The sequence below is a fragment of the Pistacia vera genome, unplaced genomic scaffold (genome assembly GCF_008641045.1).
Source record: "Pistacia vera cultivar Batoury unplaced genomic scaffold, PisVer_v2 Contig60, whole genome shotgun sequence".
Classification (NCBI taxonomy): Eukaryota; Viridiplantae; Streptophyta; class Magnoliopsida; order Sapindales; family Anacardiaceae; genus Pistacia; species Pistacia vera.
Window position 1 is genome coordinate 340,740 of NW_022196446.1, and position 14,500 is coordinate 355,239.

The 14,500-nt window shown below is 39.3% G+C and overlaps 2 protein-coding genes and 1 pseudogene across 3 annotated transcripts; 1 reads left to right on the top strand and 2 right to left on the bottom strand.

The window, feature by feature from the left end:
- Positions 1-2,949: 2,949 nt before the first annotated feature.
- On the bottom strand, positions 2,950-7,262 carry LOC116110326 (protein FAR1-RELATED SEQUENCE 5-like). 2 transcript variants are annotated; one of them, XR_004124869.1, is made up of 5 exons: positions 6,881-7,262; positions 6,249-6,415; positions 4,070-6,122; positions 3,860-3,928; positions 2,950-3,325 (listed from the first exon to the last, which is right to left on the bottom strand). XR_004124869.1 is itself a non-coding variant. In XM_031396558.1 (4 exons), exons 2-3 carry the CDS (start codon positions 6,306-6,308, stop codon positions 4,101-4,103), a joined length of 2,082 nt encoding a protein of 693 aa, XP_031252418.1. In that variant the 5' UTR covers positions 6,309-6,415; positions 6,881-7,262; the 3' UTR covers positions 2,950-3,928; positions 4,070-4,100. The 2 variants fall into 2 exon arrangements, 1 of the variants encoding a protein (XP_031252418.1); XM_031396558.1 differs by having other exon boundaries at positions 2,950-3,928.
- Positions 6,861-10,908, top strand: LOC116110280 (annotated as a pseudogene).
- Positions 10,909-11,099: 191 nt separating this feature from the next.
- LOC116110304 lies at positions 11,100-14,420 on the bottom strand. The gene is made up of 5 exons (XM_031396522.1): positions 13,442-14,420; positions 13,202-13,254; positions 12,249-12,415; positions 12,030-12,181; positions 11,100-11,917 (listed from the first exon to the last, which is right to left on the bottom strand). The coding sequence occupies exons 1-5, from the start codon at positions 14,220-14,222 to the stop codon at positions 11,439-11,441; spliced, it is 1,632 nt and encodes a 543-aa protein (XP_031252382.1). The 5' UTR covers positions 14,223-14,420; the 3' UTR covers positions 11,100-11,438.
- Between the last annotated feature and the right edge of the window lie 80 nt (positions 14,421-14,500).

The window sequence follows — 14,500 nt, forward strand, 5'->3', positions numbered from 1 at the left end:
CTCGGTTCATCTCATCTTCCTCCCATCTTATTTGGATCACTGCCCGGGCCAAAGTGTCCTCCATTGTGGTACAACCCAGCTTCGTAAGTTCTTTGTACAGTTCTCTGTCCGAGAGGAGGCCTTTCCTGAAGGCGTCCACAACTGTCTCGGGGTTACATGACGGGATAGAGATCTTTTCTTTGTTGAACCTGCTAACATACTCTCTCAGTGGCTCTCCCATTCTTTGGTATATTTGGCATAGGTCGGCCGACAATTTCTCTAGTTTCTTGTTGCTGGTGAATTGTTCCACGAAGGTGTCGGTAAGCTGGACGAATGAGTTGATGGATCCGTTCGGGAGGTTCTGTACCACTAGAGTGCCGGGCCGAATAAACTAGAACTGAAACTTTTGCACATGCAAGCTTCCCTAAGCGGTCGGGGTATTGAGACTGTGAACATCCGCTGCTTGTACGAGGCTATGTGGTCATCCAGGTCGGTGGTACCGTCGTATGGTTTCATGTTGGGGATGGTGAATTTCTGGGGCATGTCGGCCAGGGCGATCTCATCCACAAAGGGCGAATCTGCGTAACAGTGGGGCCTACTCTTCTTGGTTGGGACCGACATTCCTGGAATGCGCCTCATCACTGCCTCCACATCGGCCAGCCTCTTGGCCAGTACCTATTCCATAGGAGAAGGGGACGCCACTGGGTCATGCTGCATGACTAGGTCAGCCTTTGCAATTGTCTTTGATACATTCCGTTGGGTCATCCCTCGTGGGGTGGTCTGACGAGTTGTTCCTTCGTGCGTTCCCTGGTAGCATAGATCTTTGTTCATTCCTTCCGGTTGGATGACTCCCATGGTAACTGTTCTGGTGTTTCGCCCCACATGAATAGTTAGGGGAGTCCTTTGGTAGTCATTCAGTTGGTCAGGACAGATGGGCTCGGGTGTTGTGGTTTGTTTAGTTTGGCCGTTCATCCCGTGAGGATGAGCCGAGCCGAGTGGGGTATGTGTTGGGATGGTTGACTAGATGTAAGGTGGAATGGTCAGATTGGGCTGATCTTGTGGATGAGGGCTTTCTGCCACCGGATCGTCTTGATCTTGATGCTGGGATGAATTGGCTGAATGATGTTCTACAAACATATCTTTATCTCCATGAATCAAGACAGAATCGTCAACCGCATACGGGTTTAGCAGACGTGGCCTTTTTGTCGGAGATCGAGGGTCGGTGCTCTGGCGTAAGGAGAGGTTGCATGGACGAAACAGCGGTGCGGAACCAATTGGGGGGTGCCTGGCCAGGCAGGAACTTTAGATCGTAGAATTGACTAACCTTCTCCTTGAGAGACTGGTTTTCTGACCTGATGGATGCGTTTTCTGTCCGGATCGCATTGTTCTCAGCTTCCAATGTGGCTCCTTTTCCAAGTTTTGTTGCATGAGAGCGGTTAAAGCTTCCAGTTTGGCCTCGAGGCCGGGATTCGAGTTGTTAGCCATGGAAAGTTCCTCTATGTAGTAGGGTTCGTCGAGCCGAATGATTGCTAAAGGGCCCACGATGGGCGTCAAACTGTAGACATAAAAATCTACCTGTACGGAAGGGGGGTCTGATCCCGTGAGGTTGAGGCCACTAGCGATCCGCTGCACCTGCACACGTAGAGAAACAAACGCGTGAAACGAACGAGAAACACCAGGGTGGTGTTTGCCGTAGGCACTCCAACGCTCAAGTCAGCAAGGCTGAAAAGAGGCTAGTATAGTGAGGGCTAGGGAGTAAAGAGGTTACCGGAAGTCTAGTCGGGGACTGTGACTACGGCGGTGATGTGGAGCTCTCAAGTTAGAGCTTTCAGTGTGAAGGTGTAATGTAATCTCCCTTGTGAGAGGGCTAGCCTCTGCTTATATAGTGGCTGTCTGGTCTCTCCATCTTGGTAGAAGTAGGAGTCCTAGTGTGACTCTGATGCAAACTCTAGAAGAATTAGGGCCATGGTAAGCTGTCTTACCAGTGTCCGGATAGGAAGGTGATTCTGATTAGGAGAGTAACTTCGAGTAGGAAAGTGTTCTGAACAGGAAGGTGTCCTCGAATAGGAGATTGCTCAGGAATAGTAAAATATTCTGAGGGCCGTGGGCCTTGGATTCGCTCATGGACCTAGGAAATGGGTCGGGATTGGGAGACTTGTACCCAGGCGGTTTGGGCCGGCTGTATCTTGTCCCAAATGGACCTAATCCGGATTGGAATTGGGCTTGGCTTCTTCACTGTCAGACCCGTTTTCCTATTTGGGCCAACGACAATTTTTGACCCTAACATTGTGTTTGTCTGTGTATAGGAGGGATTTTATTTGAATTACATTTATTTTTTGATCTAACCAAATATAATATATTACAGATACTGAAAATACCAATCACATACATCCTTCACACAATACTTGTCTTTTACGTGGTGTTATGGGGAAAAGGCAGAGAGATGAAGAAGAAGACTGAAGAAGCTTTTGATTTAGGATTCAAAAGCTGCAGTTCCGGGGCATTTGAAATTCTGGACACTGTTAATATGACAGAGTTTAGTGATGATGATCATCAAGTTATTACTTGTAGTTCAGTGTTTGTGGTTCATAATGATCAAGGCGTTGAAGATAGGACGAGTTTTGAGGCTTCCATAGTTGCAGATAATAAATAATATTTAGAAGTGAGATTCAATTGTTCAATTTCACTTAACCGTGGAGCAATGATTCTGTAGTTAATTTTGGTAGCCTTATAATTGGAAAATGACCACCTGGTTATATTAATACTTAAATTTACATGGAAAATGACATGATTTTGTATTACCATTGAAAATTTTAAATTTTATGTTATGGGATCTACATGTTTAATCAACTCTTTTTTCTTTCTTTGGTTATGCTTTGTAATTTTCTGCCACATTTTGGCCATTCATTTCCAGAAAATTTTCTGCTGCAAATGCAATTTGGTGTGAGGCAAAGTTTGAAAAGACCAGAATTCAATTTGATGCTGCAAATGCAATTGTGTGTGTATTATAAGCAATCCAGTTGCAGCATATTGTTTATAAGCAATCCAATGGAAAAGAATAATACACATCTGGAAAATGTTTGTTGCTGATACATTAGATGATAATACACAAGCTTAATTAAGATCAAAGGCAGATTAACCCTCTCTGGTAGCTTACATCTTTCTGACATGAACTACAACTGACTCAACAACAATGAACAAAGAAAGAAAAAGTACTTTCTCCACAAAGCCAACTGATCCATACTAATCACTAGCTTATTTAATTTTTTCCGCAGATTGATCACAAATCTACTTCATTTCGTTGCATAGGAATAGTCCCACCAGCTTCCAGAATTTGTTTCTCAAGCTACAATCAACATAAGTAGAGAAATAAATCTAGAGAAGATGCAGTATTTTCAAAACAAAAACATACCCACAGGCTATAACCTGGAGCTGCTCAGAAACCACCCCCAAGCTAAAATATAAACACAAAATCAACTTGCAGCTGCCCAGAAACCACACCCAAGCAAAAATATACACAGTATCAACCTGCAGCTGCCCAGAAACTACCCCCAAGCAAAAATATAGACACAAATATCATCCTGCAGCTGCCCAAGAAACACACCCAAGCAAAAACACACACACAATATCAGCCTGCCGCTGCCAAGAAACCACCCCCAAGCAAAAATATACACACAATATCAACCTGCAGCTTCCCAGAAACCACCGCCAAGTAAAAATATACACACAATATCAACCTGCAGCTGTCCAGAAACCACCCCCAAGCAAAAATATAGCAAGCAGCAATGAAACCACACCCAAGCAGTTACATGATTTTGTGTGAGTTTCATGGGAAACAAATAAGGGTTAAAAGGAAAGAAAACTAAAGAACCATAAGCACCTGGAGCTGCTTCCCTTTAGCCGATGAACATGAGCATCCGACTTCCTGAAACTCATGTTCTTTCAATCCCTGTGCAAGATACAACAACTCAACCACATTAGTAGACTGAGAAATTTCCAAAATAGGGGTTAACAATCTAAAGCTGCATACATTTCAAGAATTCACATGTAAACATCAACTTAAACAAAGAAACATAAATAAATTACTTACCTGAGTTGCTAGATTAAATCCTACTCTGAGACTAGGATTCGACATCTTTGGAAGTACCAGCAATACTTTCACAATTCGTTCTACTATTAGCTGACATGTTTAGTCTTTTATCAATCCCACCAACACTTTCATTCGACATCAACTTGTTCTTCATATCATTCATCATTTCTATCACCATATTACAATCATCCTCATTGTTTGATGCCAAATTTGCTACAGTGCTGAATAAATTAGACAACTGATCAAATCGTTGTCCTTCAAGATTGGTGCTCCAACTATTATAACTTATCTTAACCTTGGTATAGCATCTGTTTATATTTTTCCTCCACCGCCTTAAAATATACTTTTCTGGTATGTTAGAAATTTGCTTACGAATCAACACTACAATTGCATGTCGACATAAAATTCCTCTAAACTCAAACAATCGACAATTGCAACGAACATCACAAGTTGCTTCATAAAAGCAAACCACAAAAGGAACACGACGATGAGTCTCTCCGACCATAACATCTTCTTCTATTATAAATTCCGTATAGGAATCAATTTCATTGAAAGAAGATAATTCACAATAGAGCTTAGCTGCAAGCTCTTGTTGAAACTCTTTGAATTTCGCAATGGTATATACATCTTGAAATTGTTTCTCAATAGCATAAGTGCTTATGCAAGGGATCCATGATTTGAAAGATTTAAAATCAGCCTCTCTTTCTTTTTCTACTTTATCACGCAATGCATTCTCATATTGTTCCATAAACTGTTTTATAGTGGTTTTTGAATTAACATATCCATCAAAAAATGCATGCATACTTTCACTGCGTTGAGTAGTAGACATACCTGCCCAAAAAGAATCTTTCACAAAAGCTGGCACCCAACGTTGTCTTTCATTATACAATCTAAGTAACCAATGATTGTCTTGAAGGTTGTGTTTATCACACAAACTATTCCAATGTTCTTCAAACTCCTCACGTGTCAATGAATCATACACGGCATTTTGCAAAGAAAACTTAATATATTCATATTCACTATAACCTCTTAACTTTTCAGGCAATTTCTTCATTATATGCCACAAACACCATCTGTGTCGTATACCAGGAAACACAATCTCGATTGCATTTTGCATTGTCTTATCTTGATCAGTGATTATTGCCTTAGGAGCACAATTCAACATACATGCAAGCCAAGATTGAAAAAGCCATACAAATGTCTCTGTGTCCTCATTGGAGATTAACCCACAACCAAACAATATTGAATGACCATGATGATCAACACCAACAAAAGCACAAAACGGCATATCATACTTGTTGGTCAAATATGTTGTGTCAAATGTTACAACGTCACCAAATTCTTTAAATGCGACCCTACTTCTTGCATCCACCCATAAAACATTCTTTAATAGGCCCTCTTCATCTAAATCCATTATGTAGAAGAAATTTGAATTCTCATTTTGCATTTTCAAAAAATATTTTTGGATTGCAGAAGCATCTCCAGCACCAAGTCGTAGCCTCCTGACTTTTTCAATGTAATTCTCACAATCTTTTTGTACTAAAGGCAAATCCTCAGCCTCAGCTGCTTCAACTAACAAGGAATTGAAATTTTTATTCGGTCTAGTCCTAGCCTTAGCCCTATCATTCACTTCAAACTTCCTTTTCAGGGACGGATGCATTATTCGATTACTCTTGAAATATCTAGTTTTGTCAGGACTGCAAAGCTCATGGTTATGATTAAAGACAACTGAACATATTTGCCATTTTCCATCAAAACGTACAGATGCACCAATCCGAGCCTTACAATCAGTTTTTGTCATTGGATGCATTTTAAAAGCATTTCTGGAGTTACTGCTCGACTTCCCAGTACAAGAACAAGTCAGTGTCGCGTATTTCACCTCTCCATCATCTCCTTTCTTTGAAGATCGTATAATAACTTCAAAACCCATTTTATTCCCATAGCTTCTGTAGAATTGGACGAGATTATCAAATGAATCAAAAACCATTCCAGTCTTAGGCTCCCATTCCTTCTTTGCACTTCTTGTATCTTCTATTTCTTCAAAATGATTATCCTAATTTATTGATATTATAATAGCCAAAATTAGAATATAATAATACAACAAAAACATAGAAACAATACCATAAAAAAATTAAAAATCATATTAATGAATAAAAAGATATTATAAACAAAAAATTACCTCCACAACATTGAAAGAAGAATAAGAGTCCTCTAATTTTTTTTTACTGCATTCTTCCATCCTTGGTACTTTGATGCAACACCAACTTCAAGTTCAGACTTACTGTATGTAGACTAATTAATACTGACAGTATCTTCCGTAACTACCCTCGCTAGTTAATTTGCTGCCTGAAAACAAAAAAACCTATATTAATAAATATCATGAACATCATTGAAAGATCCTAATTCTGCGCCAAAATTGCTTGCTGGTAGAGGACAGCCGGCAGTTCAGACGAAACGATGGATATTACTAACATAAATGGACAATAAACAATGTATATCTGCTAACATAAATGACTGTGAGTCTGTGACAATCGTATTGCCAAAGACACTAAACAATGTATATCTACTAACATAAATGGACAACAATATGAAAAGAGGAAACAATGAATAAGGAAAAAAGCCTCTATCTGTAAACCGCTGCTTCATACGTCATCATATTATACCTGAATTGGTTCGGTACGTATTACCATTTACCTCAAATAACATGCACACTAAGTAAACAAACAAAGTTCCACAAACCCAGCAAGCTTGTAGAGAATGTCTAAAGTACACAACTAATTCCAAATCATAAATGACACAAGAGTACCTCACCTGCCCATCGGATAGGAACCCGGCTACGGCAATCACTGGAGTGAATACTTCAAGAAGCAATTCTGGCTTGTTAACCCCAACTTTTGTCTTCAGGGTACAGTCTCATTGTTCAATATAACAATAACAAAAGCCTAAGGGAAGTAGACAGGCCAGTTGTAATAATACGCTTCTCCGAGCGCTTTGTACAGGATTGAACGGTGGTGGAAGAGGAAGAGCGATTGACGTTGAGTGGTGGTGCAAGACGATAGCCCGCGGTGGTGGAAGAGGAGTCGCGAATGACGGTGGCGAGTTCAATTTCAATTATAGGGTTTCAACTTGATTTGGGGAGAGAGAGCAATCTCAATTCTAGGGTTTCAATTTGATTTAGGGGAAAGAGATGCAGACTGATTTCTAGGATTTCAATTTCGGGGAGATTTTGAATTTTATTTTTAAGTTAGTGGGAACTGACGTGGCAGATATGTGACGTGGCAGATGAGGTGGCCTCTGTCATGTCGCCTCAGTTAGTACATGTAGTATTTTTGTTTGCAATGTCGCATTCAAGCAAGGAGATGCACCAAATAAGTGAGAACGTCGTGAGTACAGAAGGCGATAGAGAGCGGTTAGAGGGGAGGAAGAGAGCATGAAATTCTATATAAGTTTGGTCAGACGACAAGTGCTCTCTAATTACCATATATACATTTAGGCATGGAGATGTTGTGACTTCAATCTGTGAAGCCCGCATTTGTATAAATGAAACTACACTCAAACTCGCTGATGTTGAATTTCACTTACTTTTCTTCAATGCATCTTCACACCTTAACCCGAACCCCTTCTTTAAGCTTTCAAGAAATATGGAAAAGAAGCACCGCCTCCCTAAACCCACTAACAAATTTAGGTTCCCGTTACTGTTTTGGCCATATTACAGGTCTGGAAGTAGACCCAAATTTACCTGAACACCAGATTTTTGAAGCAAATGAGAAGCTAAGCTTATACTCTACTATCCTACGTGATTGTACTTCAAATGGGACTTTAAAAGAGGCCAGAGTGGTTCATGGGCACGTTATAAGAAATGGGATTGACCCTGATTTGCACTTGTGGAATTCGCTAGGGAATTTTTATGCAAAACGTGCGAGTTTTCGATGCGCACGTGCAGTTCTTGATAAAATGCCTAAAAGAGATGTCGTGTCGTGGCCTGCTTTGATTACGGGGTTAGTAGCTGAATGGTGTTAGCCCTAAGGGGCTTACATCGGTTACTGCTTTGAAAGCTTGTTCTACGCGCTTGGAGTTAGTTTTTGGGACAGAGTTGCAGGCAGAGCGGCAGAAGCGTTTAAATTGGGGGTGTTTTTGGATATATTTGTTGAGTCTGCTCTTGTTGACCTTTATGCTAAAAAGTAGTGTGATGGAACTTGCAGAGAGAGTGTTCTTTTACGTGCCTGTGAAGAATGCCGTGATGTAGAATGCATTGCTTCATGGATAAGTGCAGAATGGGGAGGGGGAAGAGGCACTGAAAATGCTTTCTGGAATGAAAGAAATAGAGTTGAACTTTAGTAAGTTCAATCTATCGACTCAAAAGTAGTGAGCTCCTGGGGAATTTGAGTGGAGGCAAGGTTGTGCATGCTCTTGCTGTTAAGATTGGTTATGAGCTTGATGAACTTTTCAGTTGTTGCCTTCTTGATATGTACTCTAATGATGCACTTAAAGTTTTCAGGAGGATGAAAGATCCCAATACTGTAGCTTGGAGTTGAATGATCAACTGCCTCCCTAAGCTTGGGAGAAGTCAAGAAGCAGCAGAGAGTTTTTGCTTAATGAGGTATAAAGGTGTAAGACCAAATCAGCATACTTTAGCTACTGTTGTTGGCACTACCACAAATCTGGGTGACTAAGGCTTCGTTTGGTTGCCAATTAGGAATACTATTTTTAGTATTCCCAAAAAAGTTACACATTAAAATACCCAAAAACTCACAATATTATTTAACTTTTTTTAAACCCCTAAATTTATTAATTTAATTAAATACCCTTAAATATTTTTTAAAAAATTGCAAAAACACCCCAATAATCCACATTTACCAGATTCCGGCCACCACCGCCAGAAAATGGCCGGAATCTAGTAGGATGACGCACTACCGGCTGAATCTGGCTGGTAGTGCACCGATCTAGTCTTTTCTGGTCAGATCTAAGGCCAAAGATCTGGTCGCTGACGACCAGATCTTTGGCCGTAACCAGTCGGTAACGATGACCAACAAACGGTCGTCGTTGACCATCAACGACGACCATTTGTTGGCCGTCATTGACGAGCAAATACGGCCAGATTTGGCCGTAGATCTGGCCTTTACCGACCAGATCCACCGTGAATCTGGTCGAAAAAGGCCATATTGGCACACGACCGGCAAGATCCAACCAGTCATGTGCCGATACGGCGACTCTGGCGACCCTCCGGCGGTGGTGGCCAGCTGTCCGTATTTGAGGGTGGGTTGGGGTGTTTTTGTTAACTTTTAATGTTTTATTATAGGGGGTATTTTGTAAAAAAAAACAAATATAGGAGGTATTTTATTAATTTGTAAATCCTACATCGTAATATCCGCCAAATTCAACTTTTTTTAAAATTTTTTTCTCAAAAACACAAAATTTCGAACAAAACGGAGGCTAACACTTCTGTGAAGGTATTCATTCTTGTGTATTTAAATATGGCTTTGACTCTGATAACTTTGTGTGCAATGCACTTATCACAATGTATATGTCTGTTCAAAATGGTCGGCGGGTGTTTAAGAGTATGAATTGTTTAAATTCAGCCGCTTGAAATGCCCTTTTGTTTGTAATTACATCTAACCAGGCACTGATAAAGTTCAATCAGATGCTTGTGGAAGGTTTCAAGCCTGACAATTACACATGTATTAGCATTCTAAGATCTTGTTCCAGCCTCTCCAATGTAGGTTTTGGTAGGCAAGTACATGCCCATATAGTGAAGAATGGCCTTGTAGATAATACTTTTGTAGGAACAGCTCTGATTGACTTGTTTGCCAAAAGCAGGTGCTTGGAAGATGCAGAAATACTTTTTAATAGATTTATGAAAGACTCCTCCACTAGGACTGTCATCATCACTGGTTATGCACAAAACTGTCAAGGGGAGAAGGCTGTTAAGTGCTTCAATGAGATGCTAAGGGAAGGTTTGAAACTCAATGAGTTCACACTCTCCGGTTTGAGTGGCTCCTCTGGTTTAATGACAGTAGAAACAGGGTGGCAGCTCCATTCCTTGACATTGAAGTCTAGACTGTTTAGTAATAATTATGTTGCTAGTGCACTTATGAGTTGTACATAAAATATCAGTGCGTAGAAGATGCCGGGGCTGTTTTCAAAGACATGGCTTCTCATAATAAAGCATCCTGGAACACAATCATATGTGGATACTTGCTGCATGGGTTAGGAAAGAAGGCTCTTGAAGCTTTTAGAAGTATGCTAAATGAAGGTGTCCTACCAAACGAGGTTACATTATAGGTGTTCTCTCTGCATGCAGCCATGAAGGTTTTATTGAAGAAGGTAAAAGGTATTTTAACCCATTGAGCGAAGTGTATGGAGTCAGTCCTACTATTGAACACTCTGCTTGTATGGTTAATATTCTTTGTCGAGCAGGGAAATTTAGCGAGGTTAAAACCTTTATTGAGGAGCAGAAGCTTATTGAGAATGCCTTGATATGGGAAACTGTTCTCTGGTCTTGTAAATTATATGGAAATATTGAACACAGTTTAAGGGCTGCAGAGAAGGTTTTTGAGCTAGAACCTGAAATCGATTACACTTATATATTGTTGTCTCATATTTTTGCAGTTAGAGGGAATTGTGATGATTTTGCTAAAGTTAGGGCATCAATGTTTGGTAGAGGAATTGAAAAGAGACCAGGTTGCAGCTGGTAGAATTGCATGATCACGTGGAAATGTTCTTTGCTCAAGATAATTCACGTCCACAGATCAAGGAGATCAATCTAGAGGTGGAGAGGCTGGCACGATGAAGGGTGAGGAAAAAAATTAAAAGTTTTAGTTCTAGGCTTTTTATCATGATTGGGTAATGTATTTGTGTATTATATGCCTTACAAAATCAATATTAATATTATATTTATTACATTCACATTATGGCCATATAATAAAATTACGATTCATGATCCATAATTTGGCTCAAGGCTGCATTATGTACCGATTGGAACTTTGTAAAGTGGACTTAAGCTGAGAGCTATGCCAGGCAATCATGTTTCAAACAACAGAAACTGCTTCTAAACCAAAATTTCCTTCATACGGATAAACTATCATACAACGAATTACCTGAATGGATCACTGAAAAGATTCATTACAGTGCTTTTCTCTAAATTACACAAAGATCACAGTATGGTCTATGCGAAGTTGCACTGAAGCAGTTTATCAGCTTCCTATTGATATCTCTAGAAGCCTTTTGGGTGTGGTTTCTCTCTCATAAGACAATTTTTACATATTGGTCAAACATTACTCGGAGAATCCATCAGATAGCAGCACGAGAAAGCCATAAAAATCACAGGTTGTGAAGGATAATGCAATCATCATAATTTACTACTATTAATCTATTGCTCATCTTTCTCCACATCTTCATCAGAACTCGTGGAAAGTTCGCGTACATCCACTTCACTACCATTACTCAAACCTTCCTTACTGACAGATGAGGTCCTCTCTTTAGTTGAATCAAAGTTGTCAGCGAGGTCAACTTTGAGATATTTAATCTTTTTGGTCTTGCCAGTAATTCCCTTTTCTTTCCGTTTTGTCCCTCCATTTTTGTTCATCTTCATTGAGTGAGCAGCAGCTACAAAAGCTGCACTCATGGAGTCGTTCATCTTGTTCTCTTCCTCTTCCTCATCGTCATCTTTCACTTCACCCTTATTATCAATGTAAAAGAGAAGATCAGAGTCTGCATCTTTACCTTCCAACTTTGATGGCTGAGGCTTATAGTCTGGTTTGGAATTATCAACAGCTAGTTTGGCACGAGACTTCAAGATTCTATCATCAAACACTCTTATCCCTTGATTCTCAAGACTTAGTAGCCACTCTGGAGAATGAAACCAAGTACAATTTAATATTGAAGAAAGTTATTCATAACCTACAAGATGCAAATATGCAATAGATGCTGCTATGGATGAATGATATCAGAGCAAACTTACTTAATAGAGTTTTAGGCGAAGATCCAAATGATCTAGTAGCTTTCTCATCCATGCAAATCTGAGTTGTGATCCATTTGATAATTTGAGAAGGTAATTTGGAACTAGAGAAGGCACTTGCATAAGATATAGCTCTTTTCTGATCTCCATTTTCCCTGTAGCGTCCCAATGAATTAAAATGAGGGCATTGCCAAAATAATTAACTTAAACATTCATTCATACCTTAAAAACTCTAAGGCTTCATGTGTAATTATCAATCTTGCCATGGCAAGACTTTTCATTTGTACAGCTGGTAGATGGACTGCTCTCTCAGGATTAAGGAAACAATACTCCACTAATATAACAGCATCATACAGAGCTTTCCTTAGCAATACTTCATCTTCAGAAGTCTGGCAAGCAATATTCCAACGATACTATTAGTTTTACATCCAAAAGCTTACTTCACATAATAAAGTAAATATTGGATCCATACAGCATTAACACAATGGTCTGAGTAAACACGTGACAAACAACTAAACAAGTGATCACTTTATCAGTTTAGATACTCAAAAAGCCTACAAAAGAACTAGTAAACTATATGCTGATTAAGAACCTGGCAAGTAGTTATTTCAGGGCTGAGTACAATCCCCAACAACTAACTTCAAATTATTAAGAGACAGATTCTATAATATATAAAACATTCAAACAAGGAACTTGCTAAGCCATGTTACAGTATGATGTCCCATGAGGATAATGTTTCATAATCCTTCCTGTGACAAACTATATCAACAGAAATTAGAATTAGAGTGAAAACCAAATTAATATAGATACAAATATGAACACGAATTTTCATTCCAAATTTCCAGAAAAAATCATCTATTTCATCCTGTTGATCATTTTATCAATCATTGGATTCTTTCATTGCCCAACATAATGGCTTCTGACATCACTCCCATCAACAGCACCTAATTAAAAAGTAGTTAATGATTGAAAGCCATGAACTGGGAGTGCATTTCTCTTGAATTTCTCCACAATCACACAGGTGCCTAAATCCTAATTGTTTTTATCTTGGAATGAAATCGTGGCTGTTCCTTTGTAAATTACATTCAAGAGAATTACAAAGTTTGGAGACATACTAGCAAACTAGATGCAATATTAATAATAACTAAACGCTCTAAGAAAATAGACACACTAACCAATAGAGAAGTCACAGGCAAAGTTGGCTCCAACAGCATCCTCACAAGGGTCTCTGGTCAGCACAAGGGAAAGATCAATCAGACTAAAAATCATACTAGAATCAATTTCACACTAAAAAGACAAAAATACAAATAAAGTTATCTCAGAAACTTAGTTGAACGGCCCGTCCAACAAAATATAAATATAAACTATGAAAATAAAAATAAAAATCACCATCAAAAACGAAAATTAACGCTAACCAAAGACGTATGCATTTCGAAACCCAGTTATGGAACTCACAACCCAACTCTTCAACTCTTTCTCCAACTGTGCTCCCGCAATCCCGACCCCAAAACTCAAGCACAATTTGATCAAAAACATCTCAAAAATAACCACCCCAGCCAGGCGATTCACGTCACACACTCCTTCACCAACCTCTCTACATATCTCAGCACTCACAAGCGGTAAAAATGACTCTAAACTACCATTCTTGTCCAACCACAAACTTACCAGATCCTTAAATGGCACAATTAAATTATCACATTGCTCTTCCAAATTCTTGATACAACACACACTTAGAAACCCAAGAATCACATCAACCAACGACCTGATCTCTCTAATCAGTTTCTGATTTCTCTTTGAAATCAAGTTTCTTCCTTTCGAATCAACAATCACTTTGTACAGCTCAAAAACAACCGGAGCTAGCAATGCGATACTTTTCAGAGAACTACAAGAAACTGAGCAAGCTGATATCAATTCAAAAAGGTCTTTTGTGACAGATAATCGATTTAAAGGTTCGTCGTTTGTGAAATTACGACTACGAACGGTCAAAGCAGAGTAGACCCAGATGGATTCCAGAGGTGGGTCAACCTTTGATTGCATTAATTCGTAGAATACATTCGTGTAATGGCTAAAATTTGGGGTTCCTTTTTGAGTTTCAGCTACAAGGTCTTGTATAGACTGGGCTAGCATGAGATTATAGTCGCCAATCAAAAGATTGATTTTTTGTTGGATTCTGGGTTCTGTTACAGTCAAAGACATGTTATTTATTGAAAAATCGGTGGTTTTGGGTGATTTAGTGAAAGAATCTGTAAAGAGAAACTACGCTAGAACTAAACCCTAATTTTGGAAGAGTTGAATGAAGGAGTCAACAACGTATATTAGGGTTTTAGGGGTTTGGTACAGTCAGCGTAATATATTTGCCACGTAAAGCATTACATGTCGGACTCTCTGTAACCATTACGGTCCGGTTCCGGTTCGCGCGGTTCCTAAGAATTTAAGTGAGGTTTTGTTTTGTTTTGTTTATTTATTTTTTATTG